At 33.4% G+C, this 22,260-nt stretch overlaps 1 protein-coding gene across 1 annotated transcript; it reads left to right on the forward strand.

Annotated features, from left to right (window-relative positions):
- Positions 1-6,376: 6,376 nt before the first annotated feature.
- Positions 6,377-7,303, forward strand: LOC140526765 (olfactory receptor 2D2-like). The gene has a single exon (XM_072643268.1). It carries the CDS (start codon positions 6,377-6,379, stop codon positions 7,301-7,303), a length of 927 nt encoding a protein of 308 aa, XP_072499369.1.
- Positions 7,304-22,260: the final 14,957 nt, after the last annotated feature.

A 22,260-nucleotide genomic window follows, 5' to 3' on the forward strand; every position in this document is an offset into this window, starting at 1 on the left:
AGCAGAGGAAATTAAAACACTAATTAGAAATTACTCTGCCCAACTGTATGCCCATAAATTCAACAATCTAAATGAGATGGATTATTATTTTTAAAAACATAAATTGCCCAGATTAATGGAAGAAGAAATTGAATACTTACATAACCCCATCTCAGAAAAAGAAATTGAACAAGCTATCAATGAACTCCCTAGGAAAAAATCAACAGAGTTGGATGTATTCACAAGTGAATTCTATCAAACATTTAAAGAGCAGTTAATTCCAATACTATCTAGACTATTTGTGAAAACGGGGGAAGAAGGAATCCTCTCAAATTCTTTCTATGATACAGATATGGTTTTGATACCTAAACTAGGAAGAGCCAAAACAGAGAAAGAAAATTATAGACCAATTCCTCTCATGAATATAGATGCAAAAATTTTAAACAAGATTTTAGCAAAAAGAATACAAGAACCTATCACGAGAATAATACATTATGATCAGGTAGGATTTATACCAGGAATGCAAGACTGGCTCAATATTAGGAAAACTATTAATGTTATTGATCACATCAACAGCAAAACTAAGAGAAACCACATGATTCTTTCAATAGATGCAGAAAAAGTTTTTGACAATATACAACACCCATTTCTATTGAAAACACTGGAGAGCATAGGAATAAATGAAACTTTCCATAAAACGATAAGCAGTATCTACCTAAAAACTTCAGCAAACATTATATGCAATGGAGATAAGCTAGATGCATTTCCAATAAGATCAGGGGTGAAACAAGGATGTTCATCATCACCACTATTTTTCAATATGGTACTAGAAATGTTAGCTGTAGCAATAGGAGAAGAAAAAGAAATTGAATGAATTAGAATAGATAAAGAAGAAACTAAGTTATCACTCTTTGCAGATGATGTGATGATATACTTAGAGAACCCCAAAGAATCAAGTAAAAAACTACTTGAAATAATGAACAACTTTGGCAAAGTTGCAGGTTACAAAATAAACCTGCACAAATCTTCTGCATTTCCATATATTACTAACAATGCCCAACAACAAGAAATAGAAAGAGAAATCCCACTTAAAGCTAGGGTAGACACTATAAAATATTTGGAAGCCTACCTGCCAAAAGAAATCCAGTGATTATATGAACACAATTACAAAACACTTTTCACATAAATAAAGTCAGATCTAAGTAAGTGAGAAAACATCAGTTGGTCACAGGTAGGCAGAGCCAATATAACAAAAATGGCAATTCTACCTAAATTAATTTACTGATTAATTGCTATACCAATCAAACTATCTCGAAGAACAAAAGGTCCAGAATATCAAGGGAACTCATGAAAAGAAATGCTAGGGAAGGTAACCTAGCTCTACCAGATCTCAGATTGCATTATAAAGCAGCAGTTATCAAAACCACTTGGTACTGGCTAAGAAACAGAAGGGTAGACTAGGGGAATAGGTTTGGTACTCAAGACACAGTAGTCAGTGAATACAGCAATCTTCTGTTTGATTAACCCAAGGACTCCAGTTTCTGGGATAAGAACTCACTGTTCAACAAAAATTGCTGGGAAAACTGGATAACAGTATGGCAGAAACTTAGCACAGACCAATGCCTGTCACCATACACAAGAGTAAAGTCCAAATGGAGACATGATCTAGGTAAAAAGACAGATACTATAAACAAATTAGTGGAGCAAGGAATAGTGTATTCATCAGATTTAGGAGAAGGGAAGAATTTTTGACTAAAGAAGACATAGAAAATATTATGAAGTGCAAAATGGATAATTTTGATGGTATTAAACTTAAATGTTTTGCACAACCAAACCCAATGCAACCAAGATTAAGAGGGAAGCAAAGAACTGGGAATGAATTTTTGCAACTAGTGTCTGTGAAAAAGACCTCATTTCTAAAATATTTAGAGAAATGAGTCAAATGTACAAGAATACAAGTCATTGCCCAATTGATAAATGATCAAAGGATATGAACAGACAGTTTTCAGAGGAAGAAATTAAAAATAACTGTAGTCATATAAAAAAATGCTCTAAATCACTATTGATTAGAGAGGTACAAATCAAAACAACTCTGAGGTACCACATCACACCTATCAGATTGGATAATATGACAAAACAGGAAGATGATAAATGTTGGAGAAGATGTGGGAGTGTTAGAACACTAATTCATTGTTGATGGAGCTGTGAGCTGATCCCACCATTCTGGAGAGCAATTTGGAACTATGACCAAAGGGCTACAAAAATGTGCCTACCCTTTGACCCAGCAATACCACTTCTAGGACTGTATCCCCAAGAGATCATAAAAATCGGAAAGGGTCCCACATGTACAAAAACATTTATAGCAGCTCTCTTTGTGGTGACCAAAAACTGGAAATCCAGGGGATACCCATCAATTGGGAAATGACTGAATAAATTGTGGTATATGAATGTAATGGAATACTATTATTGCACTATAAGAAATGAAGAAAAGGAAGACTGCAGAGAGAACTGGAAAGACTTATATGAACTGATGCTGAGTGAAAGGAGCAGAACCAGGAGAACTTTGTACACAGCACCAACCACAATGTGCGAGGATTTTTTCTGGTAGACTTAGGACTTCATTGCAATGCAAGGACCTAAAAAATTCCCAATGGTCTCTTAAGGCAAAATACCTTCCACATCCAGGGAAAGAACTATGGAATTTGATCGCAGAATGAAGCAGACCATTTTCTTTTGTATTATGTTTTGGTTTGTTTAATGATTTCTCCCATTCATTTTAATTCTTCTCTGCAACATGATGAAGGTGAAAATGTATTTGATAGGAATGTACTGTAGAACCTATATAAAACTGTATGCGATCTCAGGGAAGGAGTGGGAAGGAAGTGGGGGAAGGCAGGGATGGAGGGGGAAAATCTAAGATATATGGAGGTGATTGTAGAACATTGAACACAAATAAAATAATTAAAAAAATTTAAATTAAAAAACACTAGAAAGTATAGACATAGAAAGACATTCATTAACATAAGTATATCTCTAAAAGAAAATGTTAGCACTAGTTCCAATAGGGAATCATGACAAATTTCTATAATAAATGCTGAGGAAAAATTATTTGACATAGGTGTAGAAATGCTTCCAAAAACTATAAGAAAATAGACAAATACTAAATGCATAAACACTGATGAGAAAATATAACTATGGCTGTTTCTGACGACTGAAAAAAGTCCAGAGATCAGTAAAGAAATTTAAAGAGGAAATAGCATTAAAGTTTAAAAATTTAAAGTAGTAAGATGTAAAATAAGTACACGAAGCCAATAATATTTGTAATAACAAAATCAAGTAAGAAATATTTAGGAGGGCATTTTGTATTTTTGTAAATATAGTGGACTTGAAATTTGTAAATGAAATGGATTTTACTTAGGTTGTTAGAGGTTTTTGTTGTTCTTGTTCAGTTGTTTTCCAGTTATATCTAACTCTTCAAGATTCTGTTGGGGGTATGTTGTTGTTGTTCTTGTTATTGTTGTTGTGTGGTTGTTGCTGTTATTTGGTAAAGACACTGGAGCAGTTTACTTTTTCCTTCTCTAGCTGATTTTACAAAAGAACTGAGGCAAACAGGGCTAAGTGACTTGCCCTGAGTCACACATCTAGTAAGTGCTGTGGCTGGATTTGCATGCAGAAATTTGAGTCTTCTTGACTCTAGGCCAGTATTACTGAAGTGTAACTGGACAAAAATAGATCCTAATAATTGCTTTAATTTCATCTTGATTGGTAGTACATTAACTTTTTATTCTGGTAATTTGTTTTTCTTCGTTTTTAATCGAATTAATAAAAGGTTTATCAATTTTCTTATAAAACCAGCTCCTGTTTTTATTTATTAGTTCAATGGGATATTTTTTTAACTTTCTATTTTATTAATCTCTTCTTTGATTTTCAAGATTTCCATTTTGATGTTTAATTGGAGATTTTCAATTTGTTCTTTTTCAAGGTTTTTTGGCTACATGCCCACTTCATTAATCTATTCTTTTTCCTTTTTATTGATGGCTTGTGTTTAGAAATATAGAGTTTCCTTTAATACTGCTTTGGTTGCATCCCACAAAGTACAATATGTTGTCTCATTATCTCATTGCATTATGACTTGGAAAAGGTAGCGTTTTAGGCTTTTCTGTATTTGGTTGTATAGTGTTTATGCCTTGATACATGGTCATTTTTTGTGAAGATGCCATGTATTGCTAAGAAAAAAGAGAGACACCTTTATATTCCTGTTCAGCTTTCTCCAGAGATCATTCATATTTAACTTTTCTATGATCTGATTCATCTATTTAACTTCTTTCCTATTAATTATATGGTCATAGATACCTAGCTCTGAAAGGGGAAAGTTAAGTTCACCCACTAGTATAATTTTACTGTCTATTTATTCCTGTAACTCACTTAACTTTTCCTTAAGAATTTAGATGCTTTGGTATTTAATGTATATATGTTTAGTATTGATATTACTTCATTTTCTATGGTTGCTTTTAACAAGATTTAGTTTCCCTGCTTATTTCTTTTAATTAACTCTATTTTTGCTTTTGTTTTGCCTAAGATCATAATTAATTACAATGCCTGCTGTTTGTACTTCAGCTGAAGCATAATAAATTCTGCTAAAGACCCTTGCTTTAACTCTTTGTGTGTCTCTATTTCAAGGGTATTTCTTGTAAACAACGTATTGTTGGCTTCTGGCTTCTAATCCATTCTGCTGTCTGATTCTAGGTGATTAGAGAGTTCATTCCATTCTCATTCACAGTTATGATTACTAGTGGTGTATTACCCTCCATTCTCTCTCTCTTTTTTTATTTAGTACTTCCTCTAAAGTCAGTTTTGCTTCTGACCTCTGACCAATCCTTTCCTCTATCTGCCTTTTTATCACCATTGCTTTCTGTCATTCCCTTCCCCTCCTACTTCCCTGTTGGGCAAAATAGATTTCCATACTCAATTAAGTGTGTGTATTTGTGTATGCATACACATACAGAGACACATACATATTTATATATATACACACATATACATATATGTGTATGCACACACACATACACTTTCCCTCTTTCAGCCAATTTAGTTGAGAATGATGATAAGCATTGCCCACCACCTCTGCCAGCATTTTTCCTACTGAAAAAGTTCTGCCTTACATGTCTCTTCTATGAGCTAATTTTCTCTATCGTTTCTTTCCCTTTCTCCTTCTCTCAGAGCATCCCTCTTTCTCCAAAATGTTCATTTTTTTCACATTATCCCAACATAATCAACTCACACATATATGGAGTCTTTATAAACACTCTAATAATAATAAAGTTCTTAGGAGTTAGGTACACATATTATTTTCTTCAGTGAGTTTTTGTATCTCCTTTTCCATTTGGCCAATTCTGCTTTTTAAGAACTTGTTTTTAATCAGTGAAATTTTTATTCTTCTTTCATTTGGCCAATTCTGTTTTTTCAGGATTTATTTACTCCAGTATTTTTGTCTTTTTTAGTAAGTTTTTATATGTTTCACAATTTCCTTCCTTCACTCTCTTTCTTTACCTAATTTTTCCTCTACCACTCATATTTGATTTTAAATATCATTCTTTTAGTTCATCTGGGAATACTTTTTAAGCTTGTGTTCAATTCACATTTTACTTTGAGGCTCTCTTTATAGTTGTTTTGACTTTTCTGTCTTCTACTGAGGTTGTGCCTTTATTTTTCATTTCACCATAGTAGCTTATTATGATCATGTACTTTTTTTATTGTTTGCTCATTTTTTCTACCCTAATTTTTAATTTGGAACAATATGCTAAAGTTGAACTATTTGTTACCATTGTGCGGTGGGAGTGCAGGAGAAGTCCAAGCTTCAGGCATTTCTGCACTGCTATTTAAGGCCACAAATAAAGATCACTGTGTTTATTCCATCCCATTCAATAGTAGGACAGTTAAACACAAAGACTCAAATTAAGGGAAATGAATCTGAAGACACAGGTTATCATGACCACCCAAACTTGCTACTCCAAAGATCTTTCCCTACTCCATTTCTTTCCTCCCTGGCATTTTGTAACTAACTGACAGAAGATTTATGCCTATTACTAAGACTCAGACAATAGCAATGCCAATTTCTCTCCACTGAACCATGATGTTGCTCCATATATCAGCTCAATACATAAGGGAATATTTTCTAACTTTGTAAGTTCTCCAACAATGAAATGGTTTCTTCCTATTTAAATGTATTATTCATAATGAGAAATGTTCATTGGAAATGTTATGGGGCAAGTGGTGATGGTTGGAGAAGGTGACACCTTAGGTCCCTTTCAACACTAAGGATCTATAATTCTAGAGGTTATATTCCCCACACCAAACTATCTGTTGCCTCTTTTCTAAAGAAACAGGAAGACTGAACATGGACCAGACCAATCAGACATGGGTGACAGAATTCCTCTTCCTGGGACTTTCTGATGACCCGCAAAATAAGTTGCTACTCTTTGTATTGTTCCTGGGAATCTACTTAGCTACTGTGCTTGGAAGCTTACTGATCATCTACCTGGTTCTAACTGACTCACAGCTCCATACACCCATGTACTTTTTTCTTTGCAACTTATCTCTGACTGACTTTGGTCTCTCTACCAACGTTGTTCCCCAAGCCCTAATTCACATGCTAATGAGAAAGAAGATTATTTCCTTCATGGGTTGTGCTGCTCAGCTTTTCCTCTCCCTCATTTTTGGATCTACACAATGTGCCCTGCTAGCTGTAATGTCATATGACCGGTATTTGGCAGTCTGTGACCCTATGCACTACCCTCTTATTATGACAGGAAGGGTATGTGTCCAGTTGGCCGTGGGGTGCTGGACAAGTGGTACTGTAGCATCCTTGGTAGACACAGCATTTACACTATGCCTTCCCTATCAAGGAAATAATAGGATTGCTCATTTCTTTTGTGAGGCCCCTGCTCTCCTGGCCTTGGCATCTACAGATGACCACAAAGCACAGACAGCCATTTTCCTCATGGGGGTGGTGATTCTTCTTGTTCCTGTATCCCTGATTCTGGTCTCCTATGGTTCCATCATAGTGACTGTGGTCAGGATAAAAACAATGTCAGGGAGGCTCAAGGCATTCTCCACCTGTGGTTCCCACCTCCTTGTGGTCATCCTTTTTTATGGAACAGCAATCATTTCTTATATGACTCCCAAGTCCTCCAAGGAGCAAACCAAGATTATTTCTGTGTTCTATACAGTGGTAAACCCTATGCTTAACCCCATCATCTATAGCCTGAGGAATAAGGATGTGAAACAGGCATTCAGAAATGCAGCCAAGAGGTGGAAACTCTGAAAATCATGATTTTCACTCAATTTCCATTTAATGTAATTACAATTTAACCAAATTTCTTAACTCCACAACTTATTATATGACCTTCCAGAAGAAAATGGCTATTACACTATAACTAGTGGTGGAGAATACATGCATGTATTGTGCATTTGATATCTATCTATAGAGAGAGAGAGAGGTACATATGTATGTATATTTATATATGCATGTAATATTCATAGTATATTTCCACAACATCTCAATTATGGGGCAAGGTCAAGATAATAGTATATGTTGACCCAGAGAGAAAGCATGGGCTGCAGTAAGAAGAAGTCCCAGATCTATACCCAGGTATCCCAAAACCAATACCAGGGAAACTTGATGGAGACAGCCTGGCACTTTTGATATCCACTAACCAGTTCTTAGTCAAAAATCCAAGAGACTGAGGATTCCTACACTTGGGCATAACTTTCCCTGGTAGAAAGACTTTGGGTAGAAAGGAGAATGTTCAGAAACAAAGCAGAAGATATGTGTCTCACATCCCAAGAGTAGATCTGAATTTCAGTTCTAGTAATTTCTCAGCCTACAGAGGAATAACCAGGATATAATGCCCAGATCAAAAGAAAGCCTACAATTATGTCACTCTAAATCAATGGAATTTCCAGATGATTGATAAGGAACTAAGTCTAGCTATATTTTCTCATTTTTCCTATCCAGTTATAGGTCAGGACTTTGCAGATCTCTGACAAAGGGGAAAGTAATGAGAGTGCCCTGGATAAACATACTTTCTGAACACTGATAGTTTTCATGTCCTTTGTCTGTAACAGCCCTGATATCCTGGAATAACAGAAAACTCAACTTTCTGAGAAAGTAGCAGCCGAGATCTGCTAAGACATTCCTTAGAAATATAAAGTAGAGCCCAGACTTAACATCAAGTTAGTCAGGAAGTAAGCTGGAAGACCAAACAAAATAGAGAAATCCCACTCTATAAAGCTATTATGACGGTGGCAAAGCACAAGATATAACCTAAAAATAAGAGAATGAGCTCAAATCATCTACAAGGAAAGCTTCAGCTTGGTTATAAATTAAAATAGAATTCCTGGAAGAAATAAAATAAGAGTATGAAAAGTTCAAAATGTGTTTTGTCAATGAAATTATAGCTTTGTGGTTCTGATTTTTTTTTAGTAATGTCCATCTCTTTCTAATTCCATTTTGGGTTTTGTTGGCAAAGATACTGTAGTGGGTTGCCAGTTCCTTCTCCAGCTCTTTTAAAAGATGAAGAAACTGAGACAAACAGGGTTAAGTGATTTGTCCAGGGTCACATACCTAATAAGTGTCTGAGATCAGATTTGAACTCAGGAAGATGAGTCTTTCTAACTCCAGGACAGACACTCTATCCACACCACCTAGTTGCCCCCAAATGATAAAACTACAGGAAAAAAGTTGAGGAAAAAAGAAAGCATTGGAATGAAGAATTGCAAAGGGAAAGAACAGTATGACACAAAAGATTAAAAATCTCACCCAAGTAACAAACTATCTGAAAATTATAATGGACCAAATAAAATTGAATGGCTCCACAAGACAATGAAATATCAGAAACAAAGTCAAAAGGCTGAAAAAAAATAAAAGAAAGTGTGAGGAAGATCATTGCAAAAATAATTGACCTGAAAAACATATGAAAGAGAAACAATTTAAGAATCATCAAACTATCTGAATGCCATGACCATAAAAGGAACCCAAGCATCATATTTTGAGAAGTCATAATTAAAGGTATCATAGATAATGAAGCAATATAAATACTGAATCTATATGCACCCAGCGATATGGAATCTAATTTTTCAAATGAAAAATTAAATTAAATACAACTGGAAATAGATAGTAGTATTATAATAGCTGGGTTACTTAATCTTTCCCTCTCAGAACTAGATAAATCTAACTGAAAAATAAATAAGAAAGAAGTTAAGGAAGTGAATAGAATTTTAGATGATATGACATATAACTGGAGATAATTGAATGGAAATAGAAAAGAATACACTTTTTGCTCAGTGATTCATGATTCTTTTGCAAAGATTAACCATACATTAGTACGTAACAATATTATAGTTAAAAGTAGAAACACATAAATATTAAAAGTATCCTTTTCAGATTACAATGAAAAAAATTATATACAATAAAGAAATATAGATTAAAAACTAATTTCCAATTAAATAACCTAATCTTAAAGAACGAGTGAGTTAATGAACAGTTCATAGCAACAATCAATCATTTCATTCAAGAGAATGACAATAATGAGATAATATACTGAAACACATGTGATACAGCAAAAGCAATGATTACAGAAAAATTTATACCTTTAAATGTTTATATCAATAAAATAGAGAAAGAGCATGCTAATGAATTGACAATTAAAATTTAGAAAAAGAACAAATTAAAGTTTCTCAATTAAAAATTAAATTGGAAATCCTAAAAATTAAAAAAGAGGTAAATAAAACTGAGCAAAAACATCATTGGATTAATAAATAAAATAAAGTTTTGGTTTTAAAAAAATAAAATAGATAAACAGTTGGTTGATTTGATTTTTTAAAAAGAGAGAAGAAAATCAAATCACCGGAATTAAAAATGAAAAGGGTAAATATACCACTAACAGAGATGAAATTAAAGCAAATATGAGGAGCAATTTTGCCCATTTAAACACCAATAAATATAAAAATTTTAATGAAATGAAAAATTATTTATGAAAATATAAATTATTTAGATTAGCAGAAGAAAAAATAGAATATATAAATAGACCTATTTTAGAAAAAGAAAATAAGCAGGCCATAAACCATCTTCCTTAGACAAAAGCACCAGTACCAGATGGATTTACAAGTGAATTCTATCAAACATTTAAAAATTTACTAATTCCAATATTAAATAATTTGGAATAATAGGTAAAGAAGGGATCCTACCAAATTCCTTTTATGAAACAAATATGATACTGGTACCTAAACCAGGAAGAATAAAAACAGAAAAAAAGAATTATAGACAAATTTCATTAATAAATATGGATGCAAAATCCCACATTAAATAGTAGCTCAAAGATTATAATCATGTGTTACAAAGATTATACATTATAATCAAAATACCAGGAATGCAGGGATGATTGAACATAAGGAAAGTTAGCATAACTTATTATATTACTAATAAAAGTAAGAAAAATCATGTGCTTATATAAATAGATACAGAAAAAGCTTTTAATAAAGTTTACTCATTTTTATTAAAAAATACTGAAAGTACAGGTATAAATGGATTTTTCCTTAAATTAATTTTTAAAAAGCACCTAAAACCATCAACAAGTGTATAGGGATGATGGGGATAAACTGGAAGCCTTCCCAGTAAGATCAGGCATAAAACAGAGATACCCACTGTCCCCAGTAATGTTCATTATTGTTTTAGAAATATAAGCAATAGCAATAGGAGAAGAAAAGGAAGGAATCAGAATAGGGAATGAAGCAATATAACTCTCACTTTTTGGAGACTACACGATGATATAGTTGGAAAATCCCAAAGTCTCAACAAAAAAGTCAGTTGTAACAGCAATTTTAGCAAAGTCACCGGATATAAAGTAAATTCATAAAAATCATCAGCATTCCTATTTAGAATAATTCTTGACATTATAAAATAACTGGAAGTACTGCCAAAATAAATCTAGGAAGTATATCAATAAAGTGATTTTTCAAGAATCTTTAATACAAATAAAATGAGTTTTAAATAATTAAAGAAACTTTAATTGTTCATAGGTTGACAAGGCCAATGTAACAAAAATGAAAATTTTATCCAATTAATTTACCAAAAATATTTTTACTCAAGTGGAAAAATTAATTTAAAAAATTATTAGTTTGTTTTATTGTTTGGAAAAATAAAAAGTCAAGAATATCAAAGGAAATAATGAAAAAAAGGTGTAAGGAAGGAGGTTTAGTAGGGTCAGATCTTATTGGATTATAAAACAATAATTATCAAAACTGGTACTGGGTAAGAAATAGAAAGGTAGGTCAATGGGATAGAATAGACATATGATTTAGAGCAGCAAATAAAAAAAATAACTTTGTCTTTGATGAGTGGAAATACTCAGGATTTGGGGATAAAAATTCATTATTTGATAAAAAAAAATTGGGGGGAAAACTGGAAACAAAAGGGCAGAAACTGGGCATAGACCAATATTTTACAACGTTTACCAAGATAAAATCAAAAGGGATACATGACCTAGATAAAAAGAGAGAATTTTACAAGAAAACTAGAAAAACATGGAGCATGTTATTATCAGACGTTTGGATAACTGAACAATTTATGAATAAACAAGAGAAAAAAGCAGAATGAAGTATAAAATGGATAATTTTTTCTACATTAGATTATAAAGTTTTTGTATAATTAAAACAAATGTAGCCAAGATCAGAATGAAAGCAAAAATTGGGGAGGAGGGGCTGGAGTTATAGGCAGTTTATCATATAAGAGTCTCATATCTAAAATATGTAAAGAACTTAGTTAAATCTGTAAAAAATATGAGTCATTCCCAAACTGAAAAATAATCAAAGGATATGAGCAGGCAGCTTTCCAGTGAAGAAATCAAAACAATTTATAGTCATATCAAAAAAACACTTTAAATCATTATTGGTTAGAGGAATGTAAATTTAAAAACTCCTTAGATATATTTTACACATACCAGATTGGCTAAAATGATAAAAGTGGAAAGTGACAAATGTGAAGATAAAATGTGGAAAAATTAAGACAATAATTCATTCTTGGTGAAATTGTGAATGGATCAAACTATTTTGGAAAGAAATTTGGTTATAGTAACTAAAGAGTTATTAAACTGCCTATTTGACAAAGCAACACTACTATTTGTCTATTTCTGAGGATAACTAGGGGAAAAGAAAAATAATCTATACATCATAAAATGTTTATAGCAGCACTCTTTGTGATGGTAAAGAACTGAAAATTGCAGAGATATTCATCAATCGGGGAAAGGCTGGACCAGTTGTGATATATGATTTTGATGGAATATTACTGTGCTGTAAGAAATGATGACTTCAGTGATTTAAGAGAAGCATAAAAGACATGAAATAATGAAGAGTGAAATGAGCAGAACCAAGAAAGCATTATATACAGTAAAGACAATATTGTTTTAAGAGTGATTGAAGTGGAAAAATTATTTTGACAATTAGAAATACCCAAAATAACAATAAAGGACATATGAAGAAAGATGCTATCTGCATTCAGAGATAGACCTGATAAACAGAAGTATGTACAGAATAATTTCACACACACACACACACAGACACACACACACATACACATACACACACATCTATTTGTGTCTAATGGCAACCATCTACAGATGAGGGGGAAGAAAAAGGAAAAAAATTACGATAGCTTTACAATATGTTTAAAAGAATAGCAAGTTGTACATAATAGATTTGCAGTTTCATGTGCAATTATTTTTTATTATATTATGTTAAGAAAATGATTGTTTAATCCTGAAATTAATTATTTTTTAAAAGGAGCAAAAGATCGGAGGCACAAGGGTGAGTTGAATGTGATGGGATGACAATCTAAAAGATAAGATTAAGGACAGAGAAAGAATACAATGGGAGAAGGGGAAAGGGAGAGATGGAACAGGGTAAATTACCTGACATAAAACAGGCACAAAAGAGATTTTACAGTGGAGGGGAAGATGGGAAAAGTGGAGGGGAGTGTGTGAGCCTTACTTTCATTGGAATTGGCTCAAAGAGGTGGTAATATATACACTTAGTTGAGTATAGAAATTTATCTTAATATTAAGGAAAATAGGAGGAGAAGAGGATGAGAAAGGGCAGACTATAAAATGGAGGATTGAGAGTGGTGAAAGTCAGAAACAAAATACTTTTGAGAATGGACAGGGTGAAAGAAGTAGAATAAATAGACAATAAAATGGAGAGATATACTTAACAATTATTACTATAAAAGTATTCACAGCAAGATTCCCTGATAAAGAACTCATTTCTCAAATATACAGAAAGCTAAGTCAAATTTATAGAAATAAGAGCCAGTCCTCATTTGTTAAATGATCAAAAGATATGAGAAGCCAGTTTTCAGATGAAGACATTAAAGCTATCTACAGTCATATGAAGAATGTTCAAAAATCACTACTGGTTAGAGAAATGCATATTAAAACAACTCTGAGCTACTACTTCATGCCTATCAGATTAGCTAACATAACAGAAAGGGAGAATGATGAAAGTGGGAGGGGATGTGGAGAAATTAAGTAAATAATGCACTGTTGGTGAAGTTGTACACTGATTAAACCACTCTGGAAAGCAATTTGGAAATATATCCAAAGAGCTATAAAAACCATTCATCCCCTTTGATCAAACAAATTGCTACTAGGTCTATATCCTAAAGAGATTAAAAAACAAAAAGGAAAAGGACTTATATACAAAAATATTTATAGCAGTTCTTTATGTTATGGCAAAGGATAGGAAACTGAGGAGATATACATCATTTGGGGAATGGCTGACCAAGCTGTTATATATGAATGTGATGGAATACTATTGTGCATAAGAAATGATGAGCAGGATGCTCTCAATAAAACCAGGAAAGGCTTACATGAACTGATGCAAAGTGCAATTAGCAAACATGGCATACAATTAGCAAACATGGTATACAATAACAGCAATACTGTGTGATCAGCTTAGCTCTTCCCAGCAATACAATGATAGAAGACAATTCTGAGAAACTTATGAAAAATACTACCCATCTCCAGAGCAAGAACTGATGGAGTCTGAATGCAGATCAAAGCATTTTTATTCTTAATTAATTTTTCTTGACTTTTTTGTCTGTGTTTTCTTTCATAGCATGACTTAAATGGAAATGTGTTTTTTATGAATGCATTTGCAAGCCATATGTGGAATTGCTTACTTTCAATGAGGGAAAGGGAGGAAAGGCAAAGGGGGCAGAAGGGAGGGCATTTGGAGCTCAGAATTTGAAAAAATATTAAAGTTGTTTTTACATGAAATTAAGGGAAAATAAAATATCAAAATAACAAAAATAAATAAAATTTAAAAGCAACAAAGAGTGGTGATAGGCAACAAGGAGGATTAGGTACAAATATGTATAGAAGGAAATTAGCACAGTAGTGTGGTGTTTGCTAAACTCAGACTCCACCTGTTGGGACAAGAACTCCCTATTTGACAAAAACCATTGAGATAAATTGAAAGAAGCCTGGTATAACTAGACATAGTACAAAATATTAGAGTATGCAAAAATAATCTCAAAAGGGGTGCATGATTTAGGCATTAAGTGTGATAGCACAAGCAAATGAATGGAACATGAAAGAAATTGTGTATCATATCAATAGATGGGGGAAAATATTATCCACCTCCAGAGAGAGAACTGATGGATGCAGATTTATATACATGAAATTTTCATATATGAAGAAAATTTATATATAGGAAATGTATATATGTGCATAATGTATATATGTGTATGTGTATGTATATATTTATATGCATATATGTGTGTATACATATATATAAATTCTTTTTCTCTCCCTTGATTTTTGGGGAACATGGCAAATATGGAAATTTGTATTATATTACTACATTTTTGTAATGAGTCTTGTATTTCTTGCTTTCTCAATAGATGGGGAAAGAATGGAAAAGGGAGATAATTTGGAAATGAAAATAAAATAAAATTGAATTATTAAAATCATGAGAGGCTTTTCCTGTATAACACTGGAAAATTAAATGAAAAGATAATGTTGATTCTTCCTTGGGGATAAAAACATAAATAATTCACCATGGTTGATTTGCCAAGGATGACAAAATTTTTAAACAGGGGAGAAAATGTAATGTAATGGACTCATTGGCCAATGGGAGGGCCCACTCTTCAGGAGCTTGAACAGTATGCTTTGTCTAATGCAAGCAACCATATGGATGCTTGGAGAGCCTGTTCCAAGGATGCATGATGGAGGGTCCTACTCTCAACTTCTCCAGAAGCAGGCTCACCAAACATCTACATAGACCCCCGAGTTTCTCCCAGGACTGAGATCACACTGGTTAGTTCTCTTTTAAACTGCCAAAATGTTACTAATTATGAAGAAGTTGGATTTATATAGGGGATGCAAAGATGATTTAAATTAGGAGAACAATTAACTTAACCATACTAAGAACAAAAACACCATCAGACCAGAATATTATATCAGCAAGTGCAGAACAACTCTTTGAAAAAAGAACGGCACTTTATACTTTAAAGAGGAAAAACATAGAAGAAATATCTATTGATATGACAAGCAGATTTCAAAATCAAGAGCCAAAAATTATTGGCAATGGAGAAACTCTAAAAGTTTTCAAAGAAATAAAGAAATGACGCAAGGATAATTTCACTACATACTAATACAAGTATGCTTCCAAAATCGTTCAGATAAGAGAAAGGCATAAATTTGTGCAAAGCAGAGGCAAAATTATCCCTGCTTCAGAGAATGACTTAGAAAATCTCAGAGAATCAATAAAGAAAATTTAAAAGATAGTTAAGAGCTTCAATGAAAAAGCAATATTCAAAATATATCACAAAAACCAATAGCATATTATATTTAGTAATTAGTAAATCTGAGAAAAAATACTTAAAAGGGACATCCCATCCAAAATCATTCCAGAATGCACAACATATTTGAGAGTCAATCTACCAAAATTCACTTAAAATGTAAGTGAACTCAATTCCAATAAACTTTAATTAAATAAATTTAAATGATTAGAGACATTAAATGGTCATGGTTGGGCCATTCCATTATAATTAAAACAAATGAAAATAGCTAAACTAATTTATTGGTTTACTGCTATTCCAATTATATCATGCACTGAATATTTTTATAGAATTAGACAAAATAATAATAAAAGTTATGTAGAGTGGCATAAGGTCTGAAACAGGGGGGAGTGGATGAAATGAGGAATGAAGGAACAATAATCTTTGCAGACCCCATATTATATTACGAATTTATTATCATCAAAATTACTTATTTTAGTTAAAAAGATATAAAAGTTCACCAGATATCAGAAATAACTAAGCTAAATTAATTAGAAATTAACCAAAGAATATACATTAATTTGCAAAAAACTCCTTCTTTGACAAGAATTTCTGGGAAAACTAGAAAACAATGTGGAAGAAATTAGGTTGAGACCAGCATCGATGTGTATTTACCACAGTAAGATTAAAATAGATATATGACCTGATTGTTAAAGATTACACCATATAAAATGAAAAGCATGTCATCTGAATAGCAATGGGTATAGAAAGAGCACTTAACCAAATAAGAAATACAGATAATCAAAAATGATAAATAAAATCATTTCAATTACCAAAAAAAAAAAATTAAAGCTTTCACACAAATATCATCTAAACTAATAATACAATGAAAGCTGACAACTGGGGAGAAAAGAAAACAATTTTTACATCAGATATTTCTGATAAGGTTAAGATATCCAAGACATATAGAGAACTAACATAAAAATAAATGACCAAGAGTTATTCCTCAGTCCACAAATGAACAAGGAAAAATTTAAGAGCCTTAAAAAGTCACTATTAGTAAATACAAAATCAAAGCAACCCTGAACTTTTATCTCACACAGAGTAAAGTAGCACAGATGACCAAAGTATTGAAGACACTGTAGAAACAAAGTTGGAAAGGGAGGAAGGGAGGGAGAAAAGGAAAGAGAGAGGGAGGGAAGGAGGGAAAGGAGGGAGGGAAAGAGGGGAGGGAGGAAGGAAGGAGGGAGGAAGAGAAGGAAGGAGATTATATGCACAAAAAAATATTTTAGCAGCACTTTCAGTGGTAGAAAAGTGATTGTCATCCCTGTCATCAATTGTTTCTAGTCCTGGCTCTAAACATGCTTATTGCACTCACCAGTCATTTTCTGGCCACAGTACTTTCTAGTTCTTAAACCACAATCTAATAAGATCTGATCATTTCTCCTGGAAATAGTGCTCCCTGATGGCTATATTTACTATCTCTGTAAATTTCAAACTCCAAACAAGCTTCCTTTGCCATCACTCTCCTAATGTTTTGCATCTCATTTTGAAATGTAAGTACTTTCAGAACAAGGACAGACTTCCCTTTTGTATGTGTATGCTTACTGCTTACCACAGTACTTGGAACATAAGCTCTTAATAAATTGTTTCCCATGAATTTCCATTCAAACAGCTAGAAACAAAGCAGATGCCTATCAGTTGAAGAATGGCTAGACTAAACATGGGGAATCTGTGGCCTTGAGGCTACATGTGATCTTCTAGTTCCTAAGTACTTTTGACTGAGTTCAAGCATTACAAAACAATTCCTATTATTAAGGGGATTTGTTCTGTGAAGTTTGGATTTAAAGAGCCACACTTGACGACCTAAAGGGCTATATGTGGCCTCGAGGTCATATTCCCCCCCCCGCCCCCCCCGCCCCGCTCCCGGGCTAGAGGAATTATGTCTCATAAATGTAGTATCATAAATAAATGAATATTTTTACTCAAAGAAACATGGGAAGAATTCTATGAAATGTTATAGAGGGAAAGGTAGAATAAGAAAATACACAGTGACTATGACAATGTAGGTGAAAACAACTACAGGAAAAAATAAAAGTGAATGCTCTGTACATAGAATGACCAACTTTGACTCTGAAGAAGAAAAGACTTGTTCTCTTCTTTGCAAAGGTGGAGAGTGATAGGGAAGAAATATTATATATGCATATATATGCAAATTTGTATATATTATACATATATATTATCAAGCATGATTGATGTGTTACTTTATTTGCTGAATCACAAGAGGCTAAAGATTGTATATAGTTGAAAACACCATGTTTATACACAGATGAGTTAGATGCTATTTGCAAATCATGAGAAAAAAAGAAATTCAATGTCAAGATTTACTGTTACAAATTTCTATTTCAAGAGTAATTTGTGGGGAGGAATTTCTGAAGATGAACATCCACTCAGATCTCTGAACACATCACAAAGAAAGAAATTGAGTACTGGAAAATGGCTTTCCTATAGCAGATCCCAGAAGCCCTGCAAGTAAGATGTACTGCTCAGCACTTATCTGCAAAATTATATATTTGCAGAGCATGGCACATCATGGGAGATTATTGACCTTGATTTTCACTGGTGGCTTTGGGTAAATTAAGACCTGTGAATTGTCCTTCCAGTGAAGGTGCACAGCAGCTTTTAGGTTCGATAGTCCTTCTATGACGACCTCAGTTGAAAGGGTTCGAAAACCAGAAGCTTCTATTCACTCCCATTATCAATTTCTCCAAGACCATAGTCCTCACATCTGGGAATATGCGAGTCTGCTCTATTTTCCCTTTGAACTTTATCTAGACTTTGGTAAATTCAGTCACATCATCTGGTGACCCTAAAATTAAGTTCATGAAGGGTGTGAAGAGTCATGGAAATTACCTGTTTTAAGCCTAGATAAGAATTTGGGATCCCAGAGTGAGCAAAATGATAAATACATCAGGAGTAAACCAAACCAGCACCATTAATGTTATAGGCACCACCATTTAGAAGTTACATTGAAAACTGACAATACATTAAGTGTCAAAGGCATAGTATAAGGATAGAGAGGAATCTCGTAAATTATGAAAAGACTAAGAACAGTTATTATAATGGCCCTTAGCACAACCTAATCCTTTAATAGAAATATAGAAAGGAAAATGCACCCGAGGATGTATCAGCATTAGGGACTCACTGAGACATGGCATAAAAACCTATGTTTATGCAGAGTAGACAATAAAGGACACATCAAAATTTTTTTTAATTTTTTTAAATACACAAAAGAAAGGACAGAAAGTTTGGAAGTTACAAGTTGAATGCATTGCATACTTTTAAGTAAAAGCAAACTATACAAAATAGATATTCAGAAATCCATGTACAGTCCACTTTCTTTGTTCAGTTGTGGCTATGCAAATGCACACTTTAATTTTGTGCATTTAAACTTCAGAATAAAAATGATTCATGTGCAATCAGGAAAAAACACTTCCTCACAATTGCAGTTCATCAAAAATAGAATGAGCTGCCTCATGAGGTCGTGAGTTCTCTACTAATCCTGGTCTTCAAATAGAGGTTTGAGGACCATCATGAGGGATGTTGTAGACAGAATGCAAACTATGGGCTGAAACATTTAACTTCTGACAGACTGAAATTGAGTTATTCTAATAATAATTCATGGTTTAAAATACTCAAATATCACAAAGTGATGAGATCATAAAATTACATCAATCAATATGTATATTCAATACATATTCAATCAACATATTTATATACATTTCTCAGGCAAACAAATTTTGCAGTCTGTGGTCTGGAATGTGCATATTCTCATTGACTGCTAAATAGATTTCTGTTATCATAGCAAATATGTAGTAGGCAACACAGGTAGTCAAGCAGCCACCCATCCATGTACCTAAGTGGACACAGAAGAGATGGGGAAGATAGGAGAGGAGATATTCAGAGCTTAGGACCGGAACTAGAGCTTTGAATTAGTTACTCAAAATTTCTTCCTTGTTACCACCTGAGAACCTGTCTGAAAAGAAACACATGGTACCAAATCTACCATAATGAGAAGGAAACCTCTAGAGAATAATAGATGCTCCAGAGAACAACTCACGCCAAAATCCTTTAAATAGATGCTATCCTCAAAGAATCAGCCCTTGTTTAAAAGGCAAATTCTTTGAACCACCAAGGAGACTTATTGGTCAAAGGGTTGGTTTGAAGCAATTTTCTCTCTTTCCCTTCAGTCCCACATCTGTACCCTTCCTTTTCCCTAACCCTTTTACAAGGATTCCAAATATGCTCTCTGTCTTCAGGACAAGATCTCTGTGCTTTCTCTCCCACCCACATAACCCAATGGTTACTTAGCAAGCATTTTTTTTATGTTTGGCATTTGGATTCTCTTCACTGGCTATGAGAGGTATTCCTGGTCCTTTCTGCCTTACAGGTGAGGAAGGTAGGTTTAGGATAGAGAAGAGGGAAAGCAAGAGGGGGAGAATGAAAGAGGGGAAGTTTGATATTGTATGTTTCAAGGGGATTTGGGTGAAGCTTCTTTCTGGGTTTGTTCTTTTTGTTTTGAAATTCCCTGCCCACCAAAGCTGATATCCCAATACTCTCCCCCTTAAAAGCAGATGCAAGCAAATGATTTTCCATATGAGACCTGTCTTTCCCATCATCACTTCTTCAGGACCTAGCATGAAATAAATAGCTGATGGCTTAAATGAAAGGAAGAATTATCTTGATGCTGGGACTATTTGAATACAATTTACATAAATCTACTTGGGAGTGGATGCAGAGTGAATCTAGTGCTGGAATTAGAGTCAGACAGTTATGTGTTTAAATCCTACTTTAAATCCATACTTACAAAGTGTATGACCCTAAATAAGTCAGTAAACCTGCCTCAGCCTGTTTTCCTATCTGTAAGAAGGATAAGATAATAGCACCTACTTGACAGGATTATTTTTGAGTATCAAAAGGGAATATAAATATATATACATATATATACATACATATACCCATATGTGTATATATATGAGCAATGAGATAAATCACAAAGTAGGAAGTTCCCCATCAATGAATGCCTGTAAAAATTTATTAAGGATTAGGTAGAGAAGAATATTAGCAACATGCTGATTGCCATGAGGTGACATAAATGGCTATAGTGCTGGGTCAGGAATCAGGAAGACTCGTTTTCCTGAGTTGAAATCTGGCCTCAGACACCTACTAACTGTGTGAGCCTGTGCAAGTCACTTAACCTTGTTCGGCTCTTTTCCTCATCTGTAAAATGGGCTGGAGAAAGAAATAACAAGCCACTCCATCTTTGCCAAGAAAATGGAGGCACTGAGTCAGATATGACTGAAATGATTTCACAACAACAAACAGAATACATTAGATGTGTTTCCTCCTAACACAATTCTGTGCATGTGTATGAGTATAATTCTATGAATAATTTTGTAGTTCTATGATTTTGCTGCTCTCTGTGCCTCATCACATCGTACCAGGGAGACAGGACAAAGTGAAGATTTTACCTTCTCCTGGATCAATCTTGCCTACTGCTTTGGAACCCTGGACATGATCAAACTTAGCAGAGGTTGATAGAAGTAAGAAGTACAGTGGAAGAAAGGAAATATAGAAACTGGAAATATGGTTGAGAAAAATTTAATGCAGGATAAAAATCCAAACTCAGTCATTTTGCCTAAAAATATCCCATCCCAAGAAGAATCATATCTTAATATGTAGGAAAGAGTTAGGACAGAAAACTGTCCTTAAGTTGTATGAATCATGGTCATTATAAGACTGAAATTTAGAATACTTACCATGAAAGACAATTCATTTCTTTCAAATATTCACAAATCATATCCCTCCTAGAGGAAATCTTTAACAAAGAGATAAGATTGGGATATGACAAACAGTAACCACTAAAGTTAATTCAGTTCATTTCAGTTGTAATGACCAAACATTCCAATTAATGTGTTCTAAATAGGTGGCATTTTATTTGTAGGCCATTAAAAAATCATACTCAAATGTTTTATAGAAATTCATTTATAAGTCACTGGATTGGAATTCAGACTTCACTCTCCAATAGAAACAATAAACAACTTACAAATATGCATATACTTTGAGAAATCGAAGAAAATAGTCCATGAAATTTAACAACTCCCTAAACTTGAGAAAGAATGTTGGTTCTGGAAGAACAATAGATTTAATAAGAGGAAGAGAGAAATGTATATGGAGTTCCTAAGAGAATTGTCTCAGAACTCTCAAGGGTTTTCAAATAAGATCCTAACAATTTTTCTTTCTGGTTAATTTTATCTCAAAATGTGATTGCCTGTGTGTTTCACAAATTTATGGACCAAGATTTTTAGCTCATGAATGAATTTAGGATCAAGAAGGGGAAAAGAATGAGGAAAGTAAAAAAGAAAAGAAATTTCTCGTATATAGAT

Source organism: Notamacropus eugenii, chromosome 1, assembly GCF_028372415.1.
Source record: "Notamacropus eugenii isolate mMacEug1 chromosome 1, mMacEug1.pri_v2, whole genome shotgun sequence".
Taxonomy (NCBI): Eukaryota; Metazoa; Chordata; class Mammalia; order Diprotodontia; family Macropodidae; genus Notamacropus; species Notamacropus eugenii.

Excerpts from the sequence above, each read along its gene's own strand:
- LOC140526765 (XM_072643268.1), top strand. The coding sequence starts at position 6,377 with ATGGACCAGACCAATCAGACATGGGTGACAGAATTCCTCTTCCTGGGA.